We start from the raw sequence: 12,175 nt of genomic DNA on the forward strand, positions 1-12,175 counted from the left end.
CTAGAAGTTCCGATGGTGGAGGCAACATTTTACTCGTCGGACCACGCCCCTTCTGAATATTTTCTCGCCGGTGACCAAGCTTCCCGAGACTCCGCGAACGAAGGAATGTATTATGCACACTCTTGGTGCATAATTCTCGCAGTCGTAGCCGAAAGGAATTCGAGCGTTCGTTACTTGAAAATTTCCCACGGTATCTCCAGGGCTGGCGGATAGAGACAGTAAGGATCCGAAAGAATGGTTCCGCGCGGTATGTTCCAGTTCGATTCGATCCGGTTGTACGGCTTCTTGAAAATTTCTCCGAGGTGTCGTTAAGGCGCTCGGCCACGGAATTTGGTGCGCACACGAGCGCCCGACCGATCTGAATGTGCCACGTAAACTGGTAAATAGATAGAAGCGATACCAGGGAAACGACATCGATGGGAAGGACAGGGTAGGAGGAGGTTGAAACTGGTAGATAAGAGTTGGGGTGCGAGGAAACACGGTTAAGAGGGGCCTTTGGGCGAATAGGATGGATCGAGGCCGGGAAAGTGAAACTGAAATTTAGCGCGACAGAGAAGCAGAAGAAGAAAAAGAAGAAGAAGAAGAAGAAGAAGCAGTAGATATGGTGTAACAGGCGGAAAGTAGATCGTGGCGAATGTATTAGCGTTACGTATGGAGCATCGGTTGTCGTACGTTGCCGTAGATAGGGCGGGGTGAACGAGGAAACCTTTCTCTCGTATTCTTCCATTTCGTCTTCGGAGGTCGCTCGACGCAGACAGACCCCTCTGTTTTCTTTCGGCATTCAATTTCCATAACATTAGTCCGCTTACGCGTAAATAGCCGGCTCGTGTTTTCCCTCCGAGTATTCCGTTCAAGATTGTCACCCAATCAACGGACCGGAGAATGCACTTACGCGGTACATCTTTTTTCAGATAATCCAACCGTTCCGGGTGTGCTGTTGGTATTCTCGGGGCTGAAATTGCAGACACCCACCTCACAGGAAAATGTTTCTACTTTCTTTTACAACTGCTTGCTTGAAAGTAGCCGACCAAAGAGTTCTCTGGGCGCGTAAATGTTACAGGAACAGTAGAATGTACCGTATATAATAATAATATTAATAATAATAATTTATTAACGGGATAAATACCCTTTAGTACAGAGTTATAACAGTAAGAGAAAAATGGAAATAAATGATATAGTTAAAATTAATTATTGACAATACGAAGGAACGAATTCTTTAATGTTGACGGAGAGTGATTAAACATGTTGACAGAGTTACAGAATTCGTTGGCAAATCTCAAAGCACGATCGAAATAACCAAGTTTGCCTTATTGAGTACGGTGAGTTTTGATATAAAATAGGTTGTGATAACGAGAGCTTCGAGATGGTACATGAAAATTTAACAGTTCTATAATCTCCGAGCAATTTACGCGGCCAATGAGAACCACATTTACGAAAATAATGTCCAGCAATTTACGTTTGTTTGCCAAAGTTCTTGAATTAAACTGAGATAAAATGTCATCGTAGATGTGGCAAGTCATAGGGAGATACCAGTATGATAGGCTAGTAAACGCAGAAATTTATGCTGGACAGTCTCTGAAGAAGCGATGTGGCACTGGTGATAAGGTGACCAGATTGTAGAACAATACTCCAGAAGGGGTTTGACTAGTGAGCAATACAACATAATCAACGTGTTGAAATTTCTAAAATATTCCAAAACCCTATTAATATAACCTAAGGTACTTAATGCTTTAGCTATAGTCGAATAATATAGTCGAACGTGTCTTCGGTTCGTGATGTAAAAGTATAGGAATGAACAAAATACGATTTTATATCCCGTCGTACCTACTTAGGTCACAGCCGAATGTATTATGACGCCTGTATCTTCTCGAATAATTTTTCGACCCTTTGCGTCCTTGGATCCGAAATGAAAGGTTACAGGATCTGTGACCAGTGCGACACGGCGCAATCTATTGTTTTAGTGGAAATGGAGGGGGAACGGACGGTCCGGACCGCCAAACGTGCCTGATTCACGGCAGTCGTTTTGATGTAAGGAAAGCGCTAAGAATAAACATAGATTTACAATTTCAGAAGTGGGATTCTGAATCCAAAATAGATCCGAACGGTAAAAGCAGGAGAAAGTCACAGTTGTACATACATATAGTGAGTGTAACACAGAAGATTGAAAGAAGTGTTTTTTGTTAGTGTCGAAGTAATAGTCATTACTTGTGAAAGTGAGAAACTAACTTTACAAGAAAAAACTCGAGTGAACTCGAGGATCCGCGAGTGTAATTGCGAAGCTGGCGGTAGTCTCTTCGAATCCGGGTGAGGCGACGGTATCCTTCTCGGAACCCATAACTCTCGCCTCTCCGCGAAAACTGTCGTAGATTTTGTCCGGTAGGGCTTATCTCGGTCTATCCTCTTATTTCCTGTCCTGCGATGCAGCTTTCTGGGGAAACTAGAGGGCTGGAAGCATCTCTGGACCGTAACGGTGAATCCTAGGTGCTCAGCTATGTGACGAGAGATGCGAAGCGACGCGACGTTTCGGTAAATCCGCGTCAGCCAGGAAAGGGAAACCTTTGTTGAAAACAGAAATCTAATTGCTGGATCGAAGGATTCGTTCAGCGCATTCTTAACGACCCCCGCTTTTTTTTACGATACTCGCGGTCTGTGGAATAAAAGTAAATCCCGTTAGATCGTATTTATTATGACTTTCCTCGTTCTCGTTTTCGTACGTCCACGTAAACTCGTTCGAACTGAATGTCAGGCGTAGATAATGATCATAATTATCATCGTTGTTAAATCACCTCTGTTACGCGGAAATTGAATTATCTGCCGGGAGAGTATATAATATCATCGATTTTGTTGCAATTTGGTCAACGCGAGTCTTATAGAAAAGACCACCATTTGTGGCAGGTAAATTTGACCAGCGCCGATTTAACAATTCACGTGACCACATCGCAATAAATTTCATAATAATAGGTGTTTGTTTGATCTTACACGTGCGTGTGCGTACGCGTACAAAGTATAGGGCATGATTATGGGTACCAAGCACGATGGTATCGTAACTAGCATGACGTTTGTCGACTTCAATTTCTATCGTTCGATCGGCACCGAGCATTGAATCGAGTCAGTGTAGCGCGAGATACTGATCATTGACGGTGCGGTATCATTGATCTACGAGTTCGTTGAACTCTTGTGTCCCGCGGGTTACACCGATATTTTCTACCGCTATCAAATCGATCGCGTCGCAAGTTAGCAACGCTCTTGGATACCGTAACACTTCTCGCAGAGACAGAGGGAGGAAGAGAGAGAGAGAGAGAGAGAGAGAGAGAGAGAGGGGTCTAGTGTGAGAAATGATCCGAACAGGACACGACAAAATTTTCAGCCCATATTTTCAAGTGACACATTTTTCAAGAGAGTACACTGCGCGTTCGGGAGTAAACGATTCTTCGAAAAGTTTGTATTCTCGCGTTCACGAAGCAACGATGATAAAACTGGCGTGGATAGCAAAGCAAAGATGATTTGCTGGGTTTTTTCGATGCACAAGAGGTTTGTCTCTCCTCAATCCCTCCTCAGCCAGACATCTTGAAAACCCAATAAATCAGTCCTTCGGTAACCAGAATCACTCGAGACAGCGGAGTGCCGTCTGGAAATACGATCTTCATTCGGATTGTTCTGCTTTCTTTTTCAGAACCTGAAGAACCAGATCATGACGACGAACGTTTGGGTGGAACAAGTAAGTACTTAGATCTGCTCTCGTTGGTATTCCCACCCACCCCGAATTCATTTTCACCGACGTGTTAGAAAAATCATGCTTAGGAATCGAAACAAAACTGTGTCCAGGCTTTCTCTCGGTCGAGACGAAATGTATGCTCGCGTTTCCATTTTCTCCGACGGCCGAGGAGCTCTATCCCCGCGAATCTGCTCCTCGAAATTAACGAACCGTGATGCTCTCGATTCGCGAAACGATCCCCGGTAGTCGAAAGGGGTTGCAGCTCCTTCCGCCTAGAACGGACGAGTTGCCGTGAGACGAAAACGATTGGAAAAAAAGTCCAGTCGACTAGCGAACCGCGATTTTCTCGATAACGATACCTCGGCGCAGCAAGGGGAATGGAAGCGAGGGTATAGGAAAGGAGGAACTCCAGCCGGGCAACGTCGCTTTGACCGATCGACTCTCCTCCGCCTCCTCCGTTCCAAGGCGAACGTTTGCAATTTCAGAGCAGCCGAATTTAATTCCCGTGCCTGTCGACGAGTCGACGGATTCGCGAGATGGTAATTGATCCCGTATTGTCTGCCTCTCGCGAACATCAATCTCTTCGATCTTCGGCTCTTCGTGGCTTCTGGTTAATTACTATCACCGCTCGTCGTTCTCTCCTGGTCTATTGTTTCGCTCTTCAAAATATTACATTTGGAGAAATCTGATTGGATTTTGGATCGACGGTCTCCGAAATTCACGTTCGAAATCCTCTTGTCCGTAACCCAATTTCAATTTCAGCCCCACGCGGAACAAGATATCGAAAGGATCCGGCCGGATTTCGAAGCTTATCTCGACCAAGAATCGTAATTGAAATCGCAGTCGATGTCGTCCTCCGGTTTCATCCGATAACGCGATTCCCTCCTCGACGGGAAAAGTCCGTCGCGCCCGTGACGACGCGACGTTGAGTAGGCGCGTCGAGGTACGAAGAGTCGGAGGATCGTTCGTTCGGCTAATTTTTTCCTCGATCGTCCGCTCGAATCAGCCACCAAGCGATCACCGAGACACACAGCCTGTTGGCTTTTCCTTGCCATTTTTCTCTCGGTTGGCTCCCGCCTCGATCGTTTGTCCGCGTCAATGGAGCTAGCGCCTCTTTTTCTTGCTTCGGCCCGGAGAAAAGCGATGCTTGCCAAACGAGAACAAACTGCGACGTAGGACGGAAAGACGCGCCGTTTTCCCAGATTCAACGACGGATTCGGATTCGGTCTGCCAACCAAAGTGGCTGCGCTTTACCGCTAGACTCGCCGAATTGTTTGCGATTGTTGGAAGTCAAAGGAGCTTCCGAAGCTTTTGGATTCTTTTGGATTCTTTTAGATTCTTTCGGAACTTGTACCACACTCGGTGCATCAGGTTCGTCGTCGCCAGCCGAAAGTACGAAAAATACCGAACGACCTAGTGACGAATCGAAACTCTATTCTCGACTCGCGCTATCCGGAGTCGCCTCGAAATCGTTTGTAGGCATCGTTGTACGAAATCTGATTGGTGGCACGTTTCCGTGCAGCCGTTTGTCAGCCTCCCGTTTGCACTCGACGTCTTCAGACGGCGAAATAAGCTGGCAATATTCGACGTGCCAACCGTGAGCCGTCTTTCGCGGCTGCGAATTTCTTCTCTGACATTCCAGACGCGTATCTTTTCAGTGGAGATCCGTCGAAAATCCTCGGAACAGGCCGCGAAGGGTTGCACACGATGTCGAGCAGGAAATACGCAAATTTCCAGATATCCGTGAGTTTAAAGGGTTACACGGAAGCTTCGATGCGATGCCCAACCCCTCCGCTTCACCCACAGCCCTGTAAATCGAGCGCAATTTCGGCCTCCGTGCACGAAAGCCGAATCTTCGGGGCCGATAGCTTTCCGATAACATGACAGCTTTCGCTCCGCTCTATTCCGCTCGACTCTGCTCCACGCCGCTTCACTCCGCTCCATTCTGCGCCACTCGCGTGGATACGTTTCGCGAGCCCCGACAACTGGGTGCGGCTGCTAAAGGCTTCGCGTTCTAACAACGGCACGATCGATTTTCGCTTTGCATTCGCGGCTCTATTTTTACCGCGGTTTGTTGCGTCGCCCGTACTATATTTAATTTCGCGCGTTGATGTCCAGTAACCGAGTAAAAATATCGAATCTCCGTTTTTTTTTTTTCGTTCGCCTCTATCAACCCTCTTCGTCGCGTCATTTATTTTTGCATCCTGATGGTTATTATAGAAAACACTTTGTAGAACGTTCCACGGATTTCAACGTTTCGCGCGCGTCCACGTAGCAAAATTAGCCTCTGCCACGAAAATCAGCTATAAATACAGGGTGTCTCGTCGGGAAGTTTTTTCATTCGAGACTTTGTTTTCGAGAAAATCGGCTTTGAACGTTAATTCGAAACGCGTGTATTCGTGTAGTAAGTAGAATAGGAATGCAATGAACAGACGCGCTAGCCAGAGATCGTCAAAGTTGTTTTCTCGAAAACGTAGTCTCGAATGAAAAAACTTTATTCTATATTTTCGAATTATTTTTACAGGTAGAATCACCCTCTGCCCGATTGTACCATCAATACTGTGATACCCTGTATAATAGAATATGTAGATACTGTTCCGGAATGTCCACGGATCGATGCGTTACGGCGGCGGAAGGGAAAGGTGCTGCATTCGTCAAAAGCTCTCGAGACCAATATCCAAAGCAATCTCCACACGGTAGAAAAAAAGTATTGCCGGTAAATTGGCGTAGTTTTTTTTTTCTCGCCCCGTTCCGGATCCCATCGATCGCTTGGAATTTTACGACGTCGCGATGTCGTACGGGTCTCCTTGTATCGGAACACCTTTCACGGTCGAGAGTGGAGAAATCTGAATAGGAACGGTGCCAGCGTGGCGCGACGACATGATTTATCGTTCGGTCGAGAATCGGTAAATTTTGATGGGTCTACCGAACGGTGGTTCGTTCGCGTCCACGGGTACATGTACAGTGGGTGTAAAAAGTATTCGTACACCCTTTAAAACGGAACAACTCTTTTAAAATTGGTCCAAATGACTTGAGTTTTTTTGTGAAGTTAGAGACATTAATTTACTAAATGATGTGAAAAAAGAAATTTGAAAAAGTTGCAATTGGTCCGAATCGCGAAGAAACTATTAAAGGTCGTGTTTTACAACTTTTTAATCTGAGGCTATAATGAAAATTTGTAGGAATAATATTAAGTGGTGGTTGTATTTGGTAGAAAAAAAAGGTTTATTATAAAATGTGTATAAAGAATTCGTTAGGACACGCTTGCAACAGTCTAGCTCTTACACCCGCTCTGACTAACTTCCCTCTTATATATCCCCTTTCATACATGGTCACACTCGGTCATAGGTTCACACACGCATTCACACATTCTCGCCTCGTGTCGATTTTCGATCACGACGTTCGACGCAGTTCCTTTCATTCAATCTTATCTAGCACGCACTCTCGTTCGAAGAAACTGTCACAAGGCCTAAACACTCTTCACTCGCACCGCACTCGCCCGATCTAAAACTAAACTCACGTATCTCACACCCTACAGTTATGTACATGTTGAAAATTTCATCAAAATCGGTTAACGTTGCTACGAGATACAAACGATTAAAAATGTTGAAAATCGCAGTTTTTCCCGACTTTCGATCTACAACTGTAGTAAATCTAACAATTCTCACATCATTTGGTGTCTGTCGCTCGTTTCTGTATTAACCGATTTCAATGAAAGTTTCAGTATGTACATAACTAACATAAATCTTCGATATGTATTTATTAAATTTTCATTATAGCCTCAGATTAAAAAGTTGTAAAACACGACCTTTAATATTTTCTTCGCAACTTTTTCAAATTTGTTTTTTCACATCATTTAATAAATTAATGTCTCTAACTTCACAAAAAAACTCAAGTCATTTGGACCAATTTTAAACGAGTTGTTCCGTTTTAAAGGGTGTACGAATACTTTTTACACTCACTGTATCTCGGAACGTAAAACGAAACACTCGTCGAGTTATCGCTGATTTCCCTGACACGTGTCGATCTATCGTAGAGAATTGGTTAGAGATTTCGAGCATGAAATTAGCGATATCCTCGGGCCAGCAGGAGGAACGAAAGCGGCCGCTCGAAAAAAACGCCGACAGGACGTGTGGCGTCGACGCGCTCGCAGCATCCTCAGGAAATTTCGGTCGTTTATTTTAATGAGCACGCCGTGTGCCACTCGCGGCACCAGGGTAGCATCGGGGTAGGTAGCGTTAATTGCTCCGGTGCAATTGAATCGACTCGACAGTGTGCACGGTACAGTCGAGCGGACCGTATTCCTCTGGAAAGGATGCGCTTCTTGCGGAAAAGTATACACAGCGAAGGCTATCGATCGACTTTCTATTGGCGGATTGCGGGGGCAAAAAATGAAAGGTCAATTATGTCTCCGACCGAAATTCACCGGAACAGAGAGCCAATCGTTCTTCGTTTCGGGGACAAGTTTTCCACTTAGCGATCGTTCGAGCTCGTTTACTTAAAACTCGAGAGTCGAAGTCGTCTCGCGTGCGCGCAGTCGTAATCGATTTAGATTCGCGAGAGGAATTGCGCGCGTTCGGATTTTTGTCGAACGTCTGACCGAGCATCGAACCCCGTTAATTGCGACCGGAATAATTTATGCCCTCGGAAATCAATAAATTTTCTCCGTGAATGGTTTGCGTACGCTTGAGTTTCCGAGCGTTTATCGTACTCTCGATAGAGGCGATCGACGCGAACCAGACATGATCTGTTTACTGGAGCACAAATACCTACTCTGTAAAAATCGTTTGTTATCCCGGATTTCATCGCGGTGTTTCGCGACTCTGGTACGCAGGAAAATTGAAAATAAAAGGAGTCAGAGAGAGAAAGAATAGGCCGTACGGTAGGAAGCGATCTCGATGGGTGGAGTAATTACGTTTCCCGCCTGTTAATCGTCTGATCTCGTCCGATCGCACGATCCGTTCCGATGAAAAAAGTCGGATGAATCCTCACGGCGAAGTTCAGACTTTTCTCCCGGATCTAGCTGATTGGTGTAACAGTTCAGGTTCCAGCAGCAGCACCGACCAATTAGTCGTGCCTGCCGTGTTGATTTCTCGTGATGCGAGAGGGGTCACGGGGAATCCAAGGGCGGTAGTTGCTGGCTCGACAATGCATGGCGTTGGAAACGATGACGTCGACGGCGAACGCGCCGGAAACACCACACCCATTCGAGAGTGGACGGGGCGTGGATTCGTTTAACAGCGCTTGAAACTTTTCGAAAATTTCGCGGGTGCATCGGTGATTTATCGTTGCTGTTATTAGTTCGATGGAGTGAGCGAGCCGGCTGTGAATTTTTCTGGAGTTCTTGTGTTCGAGCGTGCCGTGCATTACGTGCTCTGTGCCATTTATCTTTTCTCGGGATTACTATTTGGATAGCAAAGAAATGTGAATTTTGCTTTGCGTAGCGAGCCAGAGACTGGACTCTATTGATCCGCTTGAAGTTTCTGATCTCGTCGAGCCCGTCCAAGGTGATATTGAAATTAAAGTTGATCTCGACTAATTAATAATAAATTATTAGGATTTGTCTAGAGTCGAGTTTCTCCCAATAGAGATCGACGTATGGGATGGGATCTTTATCATCGAATTCGGCACAGCGTGGCGGGGGAATCGTGTGAGAGATTTAACCGTAAACGAAGGTCTGGATCGATAGCATTGGATACCTCTTTAATTAAGTTTTTCGATTCCCACATCGATCGGCTGTCTGCGCTTCTCCGTAGATCTTGCCGAAATTCTCGATCGGGAACTCTTCGAAAATTCGTCTCCGAATGCATGTTTTTTTGATTTGTAACGCGTTTCTGTTTTCAGGAGTGGAACGATTACAAGCTGAAGTGGAATCCGGACGACTATGGCGGTGTCGACACCCTCCACGTGCCATCGGAGCATATATGGTTGCCAGACATTGTTTTGTACAACAAGTAAGTCGATTTAATGAAGTTTTGGTATCGGTTTAATATCGTGCTCTCGCGCGAGAGAAAACAAACGAAATTAAAAACGTAAGCTGGAGGTGATCGTGCGACGTTCCGAGTGTCGACACGCTGAGACAAACCGAACGAATAGGTATATACATATATACCGCCGCGAGCGAAAAGCAATTTTCTGCGCAACGTCTTGTACGAACGGGTGCAAGCCGGTCTGCGGAAGTAATTTCTTCGTTCGACCGATTTTATTTTTATAACCGGAAAAGACCACTTCAAACAGCTGCTCGATACGCTCGCCAACGATATTACTGGAGCCCCGCTTTCGGTCTCGTTTAACGTTGTCGTTTGTAATGTGTGTCGTCGACAGACAACGAACGAATCGATAAATATCGAGAAGAACGTACCGCCGCAGAACACGTTCGATCGGCTTTTCCCATCGAAATCGTAAATTGTCACGAGAAGTAAAGAAACAAGTACCCTAGATCCATGGAATATCAGAAGGCGTGCGGTAGGTCTGATCCGCTCGCTTCCGCGACCATGGCCATCCTTTCGGTTTAATCCGGTCCACGTTGATCCCTTTTTCTCCATTCTTTTCCTGGGTCGGAGGTGTATCGGACCGGTTTCAGGGCAGCCAGTCGTCCGTCATCGTGGTCCTGGCTATACTTCATAGGATTTTAGCGGAAAGTTCAGAGGACGGGTGTCTCGTAAACCTGCCGTGGAATATTCGAGGGAGGCGGTGGTACGTGACGTTTTCACTGGCATCCGGTAAGGCCATTTTGAAAATCCACGGTCGGTGGAACGGGCCACGTACATACGTTGCACGTATCCCCGGCTAGCTAACGCTGAGAAATAGGATGTACTTCGGCCACGCGGACGACACTTTTACGAGGAAGTAGGGCCGCTGGGCCGACCCCGAACGGCCCGAACAACGTCGTTCGTTCAACAACGATGCCTTCTATTTGTGCCCCGACTTCGTCACCGGTTATCGCCCCGCCTCGCCACGCCACGTCGGATTCTTCCTCTTTGTGGCTGAAGGACGACGATCCGAATTGCGGGAGTAAAACCGGATTTACGTTGAACGTGCTTCTTTACACGTCTAATTAACACCGAGACAGAGTCGCTATCGTTTTCACTGTTATACGCGGCTGTAACTGTTAATTGCCGGACGAAACGTGGCGTCGCGTTACAGCATCCAAGCGATTCTTGAAATTCTGCTCTGCTTACCTTCGATCGTTTGGGGATTTTAACTATGGTAACCGTACATATTTCGAAACGCGTCTGGTAACTCGTCCGAGATGGCTTCTCGTCGCGGTAAGCGAGCGTTCAATGGAAAATCACCAAGAACTTTCTTGAAATCGAAGCTCTCGATGCACATTAAGGTCGCGTCGTGTCACGCCGTTTCAATTACTCGGCCGGGAGAAATCGATTGTCCTGACGGCGAGGCGCTTCGAAAGGCTCAAAGTATACCGAGGCTTTGTAGCCCGACAGCATGCAAATGCTTCCTCCGTCCCGTGCTTGGCCATGACGGGATTCGGGAGTGGGGCAAGTAATTTATATGGAACACTCGAATCCGCTTAATAATTCACCGAGATTGGGGAGAAGTTTCCGGCGAAAGGGAAGTGCATGTTTGAAATGAAATTCAGCGGTATCCGTTCGCGGATCGTCTGAAACGATCCTTCCGATTGCAGGATATCGAGATCTCTACGATATAATATGCCGTCGTTAGGATGAATTTTGATGGCACCGTTCGTTTGACACGCCCAAGACTCGGTGACCCTGTTCCTTTGCGACGTACCTTTGTCCATTTTATCGAATTTCGAGCCTCTGTCGCAGGCAATTCGCTGTTTAATAACTTGGTCGCGACATTTTGTCGCGGATATAAAAGTTTGTCGATTGCTTTTACCCCGCTTTGTACGGACAGGCACTGGAAGAAATTGAATTATTAACTCTTTCGCTCGCTATCTCTATCTATTTCCCTCCCTAGCACGAAAACGACAATTTTCGCGAAGCCACGGTATTCCAGAATTCTGTCCTAAAATGGTAATTTCGAGTATAAAATTCGGGACTACAGACACGGGTACGTTGACTCGGAGACAATCGAGTTCAAAGATAACGAAATCACCAACGATGGTTGTCTAAGTAGAGCGAGAGAGAAGAGGAGAAACGGAAACTGAGACGGAGACGGTTTCCCATAGCTCCCTGATTAACTCTGCCCGCGTACAAGCTTCAGGTTGACGCCCACACTCGTCCGGCACTGACTTCGAGCCAGGTCTGGCCGGGTTGTTGGTCGACCCTCGAGGGAGGAGTGGATTGGGAGGTTCCCTTAGGTACCGAGAGCGCATCGATTAAATCGAAGTATACTTGCTCCAGTAGGCCCGACCGACCCGGTCTCGTGCCGGCCGAACTTTGTCCTTTCATTTTTGCGCGTTAACAGAAATTTCGCGTTCCCTTCCAATGGATCGTTGAAGTCACGGTTCGTAATTTTCGTATTTTTCAAGAATTT

The 12,175-nt window shown here is 46.3% G+C and overlaps 1 protein-coding gene across 3 annotated transcripts in view; it reads left to right on the forward strand.

Moving 5' to 3' along the window:
* Positions 1–12,175, forward strand: part of LOC107194445 (acetylcholine receptor subunit alpha-like 1) — a 58,794-nt gene that overhangs the window by 20,826 nt on the left and 25,793 nt on the right. For all 3 annotated transcript variants that reach the window (XM_015584068.1, XM_015584070.1, XM_015584069.1), the window contains exons 2-3: positions 3,674–3,718; positions 9,560–9,669. In XM_015584068.1, coding sequence (XP_015439554.1) covers positions 3,674–3,718; positions 9,560–9,669 — 155 coding nt within the window. The remainder of the gene's footprint in view (positions 1–3,673; positions 3,719–9,559; positions 9,670–12,175) is intronic.

This window comes from Dufourea novaeangliae, unplaced genomic scaffold, assembly GCF_001272555.1.
Source record: "Dufourea novaeangliae isolate 0120121106 unplaced genomic scaffold, ASM127255v1 scaffold39, whole genome shotgun sequence".
Taxonomy (NCBI): Eukaryota; Metazoa; Arthropoda; class Insecta; order Hymenoptera; family Halictidae; genus Dufourea; species Dufourea novaeangliae.